At 45.5% G+C, this 12,416-nt stretch overlaps 1 protein-coding gene across 1 annotated transcript in view; it reads right to left on the reverse strand.

Annotated features, from left to right (window-relative positions):
• Positions 1–3,516, reverse strand: part of EI24 (EI24 autophagy associated transmembrane protein) — a 19,323-nt gene extending 15,807 nt beyond the window's left edge. Inside the window, exons 1-2 of the mRNA XM_004714158.4 lie at positions 3,428–3,516; positions 170–282 (exon numbers count right to left, since the gene is read on the reverse strand). Of these exons, the coding sequence (XP_004714215.1) occupies positions 170–211 (42 nt within the window). The 5' untranslated portion in view covers positions 212–282; positions 3,428–3,516. The remainder of the gene's footprint in view (positions 1–169; positions 283–3,427) is intronic.
• Positions 3,517–12,416: the final 8,900 nt, after the last annotated feature.

The raw sequence follows: 12,416 nt of genomic DNA on the forward strand, positions 1-12,416 counted from the left end.
AATGTTTAAAAAAAAAAAAAAAGATTGTGCAAGATGCAGGATAATTGGAAGAAAAATTAGATGTGAAGGACTCAACAAGTACAATCATTCCAAAAAGGCCTAAAGAAGCGACTAGTTTCTTCAGCAAAATGGGTCAAAAAGCGACTTTCTAAAAACAAGATGTACTCACCCTGGCAAGGTCCTGAAGAAAGGTTTTGACACTGTCAGCCATCTCTTCAACATACAATCTATCAACTACACAGAGGACAGAGAAGCGTCTCAAAATCTCTCATCGTGAAGAGCCTGGAAACAGATAAATGGGTAAAAATAATCACTTTGGAGTATCTTACTTAATGCACACTTCCACATGATAATCTAGGAGTGCTGTGGATATAGATCTACTTCATGAGATGCCAGCAGTTCCATCAACTGCTCAGAGGTAGAGACGAGGCTTCCTATTGCTCTTGCTGTAAAAAGATGCCCTCTTGGAAAGCCACAGGCGCAGTTACAACCTGTCTCATAGGGTCGCCATGAGCCAGATTGACTGCATGGCAGGGAGTTTAATACCTATAGTTGAAAAAGCAAAAACCAAAACCCTGTAGTTGTTGAAACCTGAAGCCACCAGGCTTTTTGTTGTGTTTTGTAACCATTCATCATTCTTTCACCTTTTACATAGAGACAATGTGCTCTTGGACTGGCTGTTCCCTCTCTGAACCTTGGTTGCCTAATTGCCCCTCCTGCAAAAGGTCCCAGCACTTTTGAGAATTTGGAAATGAGTGAATACAGTACTTTGCTATCTCCTTTTAAGTGATATTTATGCTTAATTCATGCCCTCTGACACTGGGCTGCTTTCTGAAATATCAATGGTTTGAACCAATCATGATTTACAGTCTTAAAAATGCTTGGGAGCAGTTCTATTCTGTTTTATAAGGTCACCAGCGTCAGAATGAGCTCAATGGCCATGGACTTGGTTTGGGTTTCAACACACGAATGAGAACACAAGGGCAACCTCCAGAGCCATGGAAGCTGAAGGGATTGCTGAAACTTTTAAACCTGAAACCAGAACTACTCCCTGATGGCTTCTCAGAAGTGAACAGACCAATAATGAGAATAGCAATACCAGGAGGGGAAGGGGAAGGAGAGGAGCGAAAGGGAGAACCGATCACAATGATCTACATATAACCCCCTCCCAGGGGAACGGACAACAGTAAAGTGGGTGAAGGGAGACGTCGGTTAGTGTAAGTCATGGGGGGAAAAAATTATGAATTATCAAGGGTTCATGAGGGAGGGAAGAAAATGAGGAGCTGATACCAAAGACTCAAGCAGAAAGAAAATGTTTTGAGAATGATGATGGCAACAAATGTACAGATGTGTTTGACACAATGGATGGCTGTATGGATTGTGGTAAGAGCTGTATGAGCCCCCAATGATTTTTTTTTTAAACTACACAATAGCTTAGCTAAAAAATGTCTGCCATGAGCATTATGCTATTTTAAGATCTACATGAGATTAAACTGACTACAGCAACTCAAAAGATTAGACAAGAACCTTGGGAGAGGCAAGCCCTTTATGTTAATGAGGGAGGAAGAACTCCAAAAAGGGTCTGAAAAGAATGTAATCAGTGTACCGTATATACTCGAGTATAAGCCAACAGGAATATCAACCAAGGCACCTAATTTTACCACAAAAACTGTATTAAAAATGTGCTGGGAAAAAAAATGTGCTGAAAAACTCAGCTTATACACGAGTATATATAGGCACATGTAGACTGCTAAGCTTGTATATCTTTTACTGTGTATTTTCAACAAAATTAAAAACAAAAAAACAAAAGGAAGATAAACGTTCTTAGAAAATTACTAAGCAGGCATAGAAAATTTAAGAACTTTAGAGTTCATGTATGTACACATTCTTAAATCTAATATTTATTTTTAAGGTGAATGGAAAATCCATTTTCAGAAACATTTTAAGAATCTGAGATTCTAAAGTTCTCACTGGCCAGTAAATCGAGCAAGAATGTTTATGATTGAAGATAAAATGACCATAATACAATAGGGCAGAATCTCACAGGCCGGTTGTACAAATCTCAAACTTTAGTTTGTACAATCAGGCAAATTAATCCATACTCTCCAACCTTAACCATCAGACTATTTATCCTTGACCCAGCTGGACTAGTGCCAATTAGAAAGAAAAACCAGAGAATATGGCAGTAGTAAGGCCACTTTTACAATACCCTGATTAGGTCAAATCCTATACAGATGCATTTATTACAGGTAACCTTTCTATGGCAAGAAACATTCGTCAGTATTCCCCCAGGGCTCCTGGGCAGGAAGTCTGAGGTATGTCTGTTGCAGTGCAGGACAGCTGAACTTCAGCCAGTGAACACCTGGTTTCAGCAAGAAACAATATGGCAAGGTACCTACAAACCAGCAGTGGTCTCCAGAGGTCAAATCCAACCAAACCAATCCTACTGCTACCCAGTTGATTTTAACTCCGTGCTCCCACAGGCGGGAGTAGCAGTGCCCTACAGGAGTTCAAAGGCTGTACATTTTTAAGGAAACAGAATGCCACAACTTCTCCCCTGGACTGTGATCTTCTGGTTAATCAGGTGAGCTCTTCAACCATGGAGCCACCAGACTCCAGGACAGGCACTGATCAAAGGCCTGTCACAAATCCAAGGCGAGAATTATTAGACACAGTAACCAAAAAGGTTGCATCGTTACCTCTGAAGGGAAAGTCACTCCAATTTTATACCGAGATCTGGGAGGAAAAAAAATCGACCAAAATCTGAGGCACACGGACAACTCGCCACAATTTGAGACCACACACTGAACGAGTGCTACAGGAGAATTACACAATTAAGCTGGGAGGAATTAAGACACCTGGTTCACAGTTGCACAGATTTAAATGGCTAGTCCATGATCTGTGTGTGAAAGGCAACTACGGCAGACTTCTGAGAATGGTCGTTCAACACGAGCACCCCAGCCTGGAAGCCGCTGAAACACGCCACGCCATGGAATTCAGTCGAGCTTTGTTGACATAGCCCAGCACGTTAGCTCCCAAGCACTAAGCCCCACCGCAGGAAGCATCTCCCATTCGAGAAGCAGAAAAGGTGAACCGGGCTCCCGGAGCTGGTTCGGTTCCCTGGCCACAGGCAACTGCGGCTGAAAACCGAAGTCTCCCGCCACCAGCCGCCGCTGGGAACCAGGTGACAGTGTGGCTCAGTCCACCTCCAGTCACCTGCAGAGCTAAAGAGAGCCGCTTAGCACCAGGCGCTCGGCCTCGCGTCTCCTCCGAGCCCTCCCCGCCTGGGTTCCCTCGCGCAGCCCCTACACAGAACCTCCACAATCCCGGTTCGGGGCCTGCTGCCAGCCTTGATCGCCTTGGGGGCTTGCTGCCTCGGTCGCTGTGCGGCGGCCCCGACGCTCGCCCCGCAAGCCCGCGCGCCTACCCGTCAGCTCTGTGGCCGCCGCCGCGACCCCAACTCGGGCCAGACCAAAGTGCCCGCAGCGTCTGGACAGCGATCGCGCCGGGCGTCCCAGCGCCGGGCGGCTGGGACCACACTGAGCATGCCCGCGCTGCCCGGGGCTTCTGGGAAGCCGGCGCGTGCGCCGAGCGAAGCCGCGCGAGAGCGCGTGGGCTCGGCCAGATCCTGGGAAACGTAGTCCTGCCTCCATCCGGCCGCGGCTCCGCCGGCCAGGGATCCCCGGGGATCCCTTTGTGCCCGATCGCTGGTCGCGTTCCACGCCCTCGCCCACTTCCGCACGTTGTTTGTGGTTCCAAAATCGTACTGTTAAATATAGTCATCTGTTAACTGGAAACAATAATTCAATATCTGATTGCTCCGTGTTTTAATCAACCATTTGCAAAGTAAAGGAACATTCCCCTGATGCAAGAATTCCCTACTTCCAGAGTAGGGGAAGTTTATGAAGTTCTCAGTGGCTACCCGGCTAACCTTAAAAGGGGCACTTCGTTGAAGATTCGGCCCTCCATCCACCTGCAGCCCTGAGATCTTGGCAATGTTAAAAAATCGCCGAGTCAGAACTGACTCAATAAAAGTGATTTTTTGGTTTCGTGTGGCCGATTTACTCACTGCAATGTGTCGTTTCCTCTCTGGACTCCTTGCTTCCATGATCACTGATTGTGGATCCAAGCAAGATGAAATCCTTCAACTAAATCCACATGGAAGAAGCACACCAGCTGGTACCTCAAAGGATTGTAAACAATATAATCCAAATCCAAAGGAGGGAATGGCTTCAGAATTTAAAGTGTGAACAGCTGGCTTGCAGGTGGCTATGGACCATAGTGGAAGCCCCAAATCCATTTGCAGTGTCCACACAGTGGATTAAGCCGCCAGTGAATAGCCTCTGATCAGTTTAGGGATGTGAATAACTTTGTTGTCAGACAGCATTGTAAAGTCGATTATGGGAAACATAGTTAGGTTAAAAATGTATTATCTTATTGTTTGATCTCCTTTTTCACCCATGTTAAGATTGTTTCAGTTTGGGGGGGGGAAACTGAAGGGGAAATACATGTGGATTAAGCCTCTGGTGAATGCTCTCTGACCATGGACCAGGGATGTGAGTAGCTATGCTGTCATGCAAAGTGCATTGAAAATTGGATTATTAAAAAAAAAAAAAAGAAAATTGGATTATTACAGATTCAGTTTAGGTTAAAATTTAGCATTTGATCTCCCTTATGATCTATTTTAAATTTATTCCAGTTTTAAACCATTTTCTGCTTTTTTAAAATTGAGGTTTTATCTGTTTTACTTTGTTTTTAGGTTTATTTTTTTAAAGCATTTTTCTGTATATGAAATCCAGGATGGGTAAATCTATAGAGAGAGTAACTGAAGTAATGGTTCCTTGGGGGTATGGCGAGGAGGTTGGGGGAAACGGGGTGCGAATACCGTGTCTACAAGAAAGAAGACGACGTTCTGAAACTGACTGGTGATGACTGTACAGCTCTTCTTGATGTGATTGAACTATTGAATGGTATGACATATGAATTATGTGCCAATTAAGCTGTTTAGAAAAAGATTAAATCTTTGACAATTTCGATCTCTTCTCCATTTATCACAATGTTATCAATTGGACCAATTGGGAGGAATTTGCTTTTCTTTACATGGAGTTGGAATTCAGACTGAAGGCTACAATGCTTGATCTTCATTAGCAAGTGTTTCAAGTCTCCCACTTTCAGCAAGCAAGGTTGTATCAACTGAATAGTGGAAGTTGTCAATAACTTAAACGGAAAGAACTAAAGAAAAATTCCAGCCTCAAGTTGCAATATTGAAAATTCTGTGGGAAAAATATTGAACAATGCAGAACAGAGAAGACTACAATTTGAGCTGAGAAGTAAAAAGTCCACTATTAGATTAACTTTGGCAGCGATTTCTATTTAAACTCAAAGCAACCCTATAGGTCAGGGTAGACTGTTTCCGAACACTTTGAGGCCTGGTGGCACAAGGGTAAGCTGTGGACTGTTAATCACAAGCTTGGCTGTTCAAAACCACAGTGACGCTGCTGGAGGAAGATGAGGGTATCCGCTCCCTCAAAGATTTACAGCCTCGAAAACCTTATAAAGCGTGACAGCCGTCCAAATACACTGAATGGCAGTGGGTTAATCTTTCGGGAAGTAGATTCCATGTTTTTCTCTGCTAGAGTGGCTGGTGAGTTCCAACCCCGGACCTGTACTTTCAGGAGCCAAGCATACATTCCAAAGCATTTGATTTGTGTTCGGTGAAGGTGCCCTGGTAGAGTGTCAGTTTGTCATAGGACTACTCACCAAAGGCTGACTGTTCACACCCACTAGCCACTTCTCAGGAGAAAACTGTAAAGATTTCTATCCGAAGAAAATGCTCTAAAATTGACTGTGGTGATGATTATACAATTCTTCTTGATATAATTGATTGAATTGTGTATATGGATGCAGTGCCAATAAACCTGTTAAAAAGAAAGAAAATGGCATTGAATCATCAGAGAATTAATATCCACAGTTGTCAGGGTACCCAGCCCCTCACAAATCATCACAATTGTACAGTGATAATAAGCCAATAGTATAGGAAAGTCATAGAGAAGGAGAGATAGAAGAGAGATTGAAATAATGGAGTCAGACACATTTCATGGTCACATGCTCACCTCAGTTCCTCTTGGAGGTACAGGGCAGGAGAGAGCAGAGGAGATGGCAGATTTATTGCTAACCAAGGCTTATATCTCTTTGGAGAGCGGGGGTGCATGCCTTCTAATTACAGGTAAAGACATATGTCACAGGAAGGGGCTGTACAATAGGTGATACAAGCAATAGGAGAGCGATATACAATGGACATAAGCACAACAGGAAGGGGATGAGCTAGGGGTGTACACATGATAGGTAGGGGAGGGACTAGGTGTATACATGTGACAAGAAGGGCGGACCCTAGATTCATGATGGTGGCTTAACCTTGGTCACCTTTGAGTGGGCTTGACCTCCCTGGGTTTTCCTACAGGTAAACAATCTACTACTATCCTTATCAGAAGAGAGTGGGCCCTACTTGTTGTGGGATAAACAATGGTGTCTGCTTGCTCTTGATGGCTGATAACCCTTAGGGAGAATAATCCTTGACCTACTTCTGTTGACCTCCAAGTGTATAGTCATTCACCTTGTGTAGCAAGCAGCTAGGTTTGGCGTGTATTTGGGGGAGACTACTTGGGAGAAATCTTTCTGTTTCCCACACACAGTTCCTACTATTCTTCTGCTGTAGGGATAATGCCAATGAAATGTAATAAAATGTGATTTGAAAAGAAAAAAAAGATTTATATCCTTGGAAATCTCATATAGGTTTACTAAGAATCCACATCCTCTTCCTGGCAATGCTTGAGCAGTGTACACTGGGAGCCCTCACTTCATTTGAGTCTCAATGTAAGCTGAGACTCCATTTGCGTTCTTTCTGACCATTAACCAGCACTGTGGCAGCTGTACTCTCAGCCTTCCTATTGCTTGAAAGTAGTTTAGGGTTTACTCCCAGCCAGCCCAGAGACGCATCTTGCTCTCGGGGAACTCGCCTAACCATGAGTTGAAAGGCTAACAGGTGCATGTCATCTAAATCTAAATCCCCAGCTTACTGTTGCCTAGGGTGCTGGGTCACATCATCATGCATCACATCCCAATCACTACATAGCCACGTGGTCAAAGCCCCAGGACCAACCCTTTAAACTTTGTAAGTCTGAAATTGTGTCTACCTTCTGTTCTAGGGGGGAACGATCCCAAATTCAAATATATTTTATAGAGAACTGTGGGATACAGAAAGATTTCTTCCAAGTTGTCTCCCCCAAATAGATGCCAAACCCAAGATGCCGCTTGCTACACATGGTAAATGACTATACACCAGCAGGTCAACAAAAGTAGGTCAGAGGTTATTCTACTGAGAGTATCATCTAGAGCAACCAGACTGTGTAGTCTGACTCACCCTAAATAGGGCCCATTCCCTTCTGATATTGTTCCCTTGAAGGAGTGCCCGAAAGTAAGCCCGGGACCACTCAAGGATGACTAAGGTTAGGCTACTATATTGAGTCTAGGCTCCACCTACCTTGCCAATACATTCCCCTATTCCCTCCATTTACTATTGCGTGTACACCTCTAGGTCATCCGCCTCCTATTGCTTATATTGCCTAGGTTACAACCCCTTCCTCTGACTAGATCGTTATCTGTAATCAGAGGGCTTGCATGACCCCAAAGATATATAAGCTTTGGTTAGAAATAAAACCTCATGTTCTTTCTCCTGCCTGCTCATCTCCCACCTCCATGTGGACCACCAAAGGAGCTGCGGTAAGCTTGCTACCATGAAATGTCTGACTTCTTTATTTTACTCTCTCTCCCATCTTGATTTCTCTATGACTTTACTATAATTTTTATATATCGAACCGTACAATTATGCCTACTGAATGCATGATTAGTTGTGGGGGCCCGGTTTCCCCCACAGAGAACTGTTTATTAAATGTTAAACAGGGCAAAATGAGACAAAGAGCCATCAGCATGACCATCAGCACAAGGCCATAATGGTGTCCCATTATGGAAGCAGGGAGATTAAAGGGAGGGCCCCCAAATCAAGTTTGGTGGTAGCGGAATTCATTACTGTTGAAGGCAGGACTAACATGGTGGAGAGGGACATGAGTGAGACAAGCACATGATTGGAGATTAGAGAAGTTCCCAGGTGGCCTACGGGAATGTTACCTCCCAGTGACAGTAGTGAAGAAAAGAGGTTTTGTCCTGTGCAGCACAGAGAAAACAAAAGCGGGGAATGGAAGGATTTGTCATCAGACCCCTGAGTGGAAGCACATTACAAAACCCACAGTGTCTATAAAGTTAAAAAGCAGCAATCGCTTCCCCCTCCCAGGTGTGTTGCTCGTAGGTGCCATCGAGTTGGTGCTGACTCAAAGTGAGCCGTGCACGGCAGAATGAAGCACTGCCTGGTCCTGGGCCATCCTCGCGATCGCCCCATGCTTGAGCCCGTTGCTGCAGCCACTGTGTCAGTTCTAGCTGCGACTCGACTTTCCCAAGCATGATGTCCATCTCCAAGCACCGCCCTTGAAGGAAGACCTTCGATGAGATGGATGGACGCAGTGGCTGCAACAATGGGCTCAAACAGAAGAAGGACCAGGCAGTGTCTTGTTCAGTCGTACACTATTGAGTTGAAAGGGACTCCACGGCACCTAACAACAACAACTGGATAGCAGTGAGAGCCGCAATCCATTTGCAGAGTCCCCGCATTGATTAAACCAAGCCTCCATTGAACGCTTCCTAAACAGGAACCAAGGATGTAGATCATCTTGTCCAAGGACAGAGTGCACTGGGACATAGATTAGCTCCATCTGCCTCCACCAGCCAGCCCTGTGAGGCTCTGGGAGGGGGTGGGGGTGGGGTGCCTGGGTGAGTCCTGGATGGCGGTCCCCCTACTGGGAGTAGGACAGGGTGGTCGCATAGTCCTGAGTCTCCCCCTGACTGTGTTAGTCAGAAGGCCCTGGACCAGTCTGCTAATCCCTTCTATCTGATGCAATGTCCTGTCTTTGTTCCTGAAGTCCTACCTGTAGATGTAGAGAGATTGCAGGTAGAGAGCCTGCAGGCAGAGGGAAGGGAAGAGGTCTGGTGGCAGGAAGCATTGGGAGCGGCAAGGATATCTGGAAGGGAGATTTCAACAGCCAGGGACAATCTAATCTTAAACCAGTCGGCATCAGACCCCTAGGCTGATTCTAAACTTCAAGGTCATCACTCTTTGCTAAACACTGTATGTTTACTTTCCTGTGACTAGGTTTATGATTGAACCTAAGAAAGGGGACCAGTCCTGGAATAGTCCATTTATAACCCAGAGATACAGACAGGCCAAGCACCCCACAAAAAGCTTCTCCACAATTCATTCAGCTGCAACTCACTGGAGTTCCCACCTGCTGCACCAGGTGCTTTTCTTTCCAAATACATTCTGCATCCACTTCCCCTTTTGTGGTTGGCGAGTTCATTCTTCCCATCTGAGCTCCTGGACACAGCAGAGCGGTGGTACCACTGTGATGTATTGATCTGCCACCAATCACGAGTGTGTGAGTTTTCTTTGTGCCATACCACGTAAACTAGCTTTCTGACTTGGGGGAGAAAGACAGGCCTTTCTACTCCCGTAAAGAAGCGCGGACTCAGAAACTCAGAGGGGGGGTTCTACCCTGTCCTACAAGGTCTCTATGAGCCAGCATGGACTTGGTGGCAGTGGGTTTGTTTGACTTTTCTGATTTGAATCCTCTGGTGCCATTTTGACCTCATGCTAATGGCCTCCCTCATCTGGATGGTCTGTTACCAAGGGAAGGCTCAGAGTTTCAAGCCTCTCCACTCCTGGGCTCTTGTCTTGCTCTCAAGAAAGATGTCAAAGTTCAGACAAGGGTCAGAGAAAAGGTTTGAAGACAAAGAATGAGTTTATTGAAAGAGAACTCTTTGAAAGAGAAGTCCAAAGGGCTCTCAGCCAGTCTAAAAGGCCTGGGAAAATGTAACACTGACTCTTACATTGGTTCATGAGTCAGCCCTAGTCCCAGAATCTCCTCCGGAGGCCTGACGTCACCATTTCAGAAGGTATGCGCGCCCCCTTCCACACCTGACTGCCCTCTGTGGGAAGTGTGACACGTGGTCCTGCAGAGGTCTGACTTTTCAGCACTGGGTGGGTTGTGGCACACATGGGAACTCTCTAGGTCCACCCATGTGGATTTCAAGGAGCCCAAGAAAAGCCACACTACATACATGTCAGCAGCAAAGAGTTAAGCCACAGTTGATTTAAGCATGAGGTCACTTCAAGAGATCTTCAAGTAGATCTTCCCCATGAGATGAAAGGACCCCTTGAAGCATTGATAAGATCTGTCTTCCTGAGCTGTAAGAGCAACCAACTGATGGTCCCTCAGCAAAAATAAGGAAGAGCACATTGTCTTTGCTTTTTGTGTTAGTCTGGGTACATTCGAGAAACAAATCCACAGAAACTCATATGTATGTAAGAGAGAGTTTTATATAAAGGGTAAGTGTACATTAAGAAAGCATCCCAACCCAGTGCTGTTCAAGCCCATAAGTCCAACATTAGCCCATATGTCCTACACCGATCTACAAAGTCCTCCTCCATCTCACAAAACACGCACAATGATGCCAACTGCAAGAGGAAAGTCAAGTCAGTGAGTGTGTAAGCATCTCAGTGCTGGCAGGGGTCTCCACGCGGCTGCTCCAGCAACCAGAGCTGCATCAGGGTAGGTCCATGTGGTTTCTCCTCAGGGATGTCTCGCAGGAAGTGGGCCTTGCCAGCTGAAGCAGGGAACTGGCTAAGGCAGCTGCACCCTGGTCCAACCATCAGAGAGCAAGAGACCTGAAAACTAGAAAGGCAAGGCTCACCGAACCATTTATCTCTCTGCCCTTCAATCAATCCCACATGCGTTTATCGGCCAGGTTGGCACAATAAATCTTAACTCTCTCACTTTTAAAGGGCACTTTCAAAGGGGAGGAGGATTTCAGCTCCACAGAGCCTGCCTTCTAATTAATAACTAAGTTTGTCCTTGCTTCTCCTACAAGCTTCATTCTGATTTATCTCAGGCTGCAATTCAGTGTCAAGAGGTCTTAAGCCATCTCTCAACAAACAGAATGTTCATTTCTAGCAAGCCAAGTGTTCATTCCCTTACCAGGGAGAAGGTTTTAAGGAACATGGGTAATCCCTACGGATATGTCTGTGCACTCTCCCTTTTCTGCCTCTAATTTGTGTAATTGTAAAAAACAATTACAAGTTTCACCAAAGTGGCCTATTGTTTGTATAGATGGACAGTGCGTGGAAGCTAGCTCACTTCTGCTGCTGGACCTGGACCGGTCATCTGGCTAGTCAACCTCCTGGCATATCACCTACCCATCTTAGGAGTCACAAGCAAACTGCTTACCTTGGATTCATTTGTCTGACCTCGCTACCATTCAGCTCTGCATCCACCAGCCTGTGGTCTTCCTGCTTCTTCTCCATCAGCCCTTGCAGCTCCACAAGCCAGGAGAAGCTTCTGCCTTCCATCTGACACTCGGGCTTGATCCAGACTAGATTTACCCACTTCTGCAACTGGGTGAGCCATGTCTGGACATAAATCTGTATCCACAGATAGCCACACACATACAAGTGTCATGCTTGTGCTTCTCTAGAGAACCCAGACTAACCCAGATTGGAAAGCTGAAGAAGCCCTGTAGTAGAGGCCAAGTTCCATCCCCAGGACTATTGTTTAGAACAAAGTATGGCTATGTGTCTCTGCTAATACCTGCAAGAGTAAAACAATGAATTCTCTTTAGTAATGGACGGTCAGGGAAGCGAAATTCAGTGTCGGGATTTGAAACCTGCTTGTCTGAAAGAGTCACACTGACCAGAGCTGCCAAAAACCACGACCTCAGCCGCTGCCATCAAGTGGATTCAGACTCACAGTGAGCCTATGGGACAGGGCAAAGGTGCCCTGTGAGCTTCCAAGACAGCAACCGTTTACAGGAGTAGAAAGCTTGACTTTTTCCTTTTTTTTAATTACTGGGTTTTTAAAAAATCATTTTATTGGGGGGCTCATCAAACTCTTATCACAATCCATACATCCATCCATTGTGGCAAGCACATTTGTACATTTGTTGCTACCATCATTCTCAAAACCTCTTCTTTCTACTTCAGCCCATGGTATCAGCTCCTCATTTTTCTCCTCCTTCCCCGCCCCCCTCTCTCACGAACCCTCAATAACTTATAAATTATTATTATTTTGTCATGTCTTACATTGTTCGACTTCTCCCTTCACCCACTTTTCTATTGTCCATCCCCCAGGGATGGGGTTATATGTAGATCCTTGTGATCAGTTCCCCTTTCTACCCCACCTTCCCCTTACACTCCTGGTATCACTATTCTCATTATGCTCCTGAGGGGTTTATCTGTCCTGGATTCCCTGTGTTTC

Source organism: Echinops telfairi, unplaced genomic scaffold (assembly GCF_000313985.2).
Source record: "Echinops telfairi isolate 266 unplaced genomic scaffold, ASM31398v2 ScPeMD7_7465;HRSCAF=8503, whole genome shotgun sequence".
Lineage (NCBI taxonomy): Eukaryota > Metazoa > Chordata > Mammalia > Afrosoricida > Tenrecidae > Echinops > Echinops telfairi.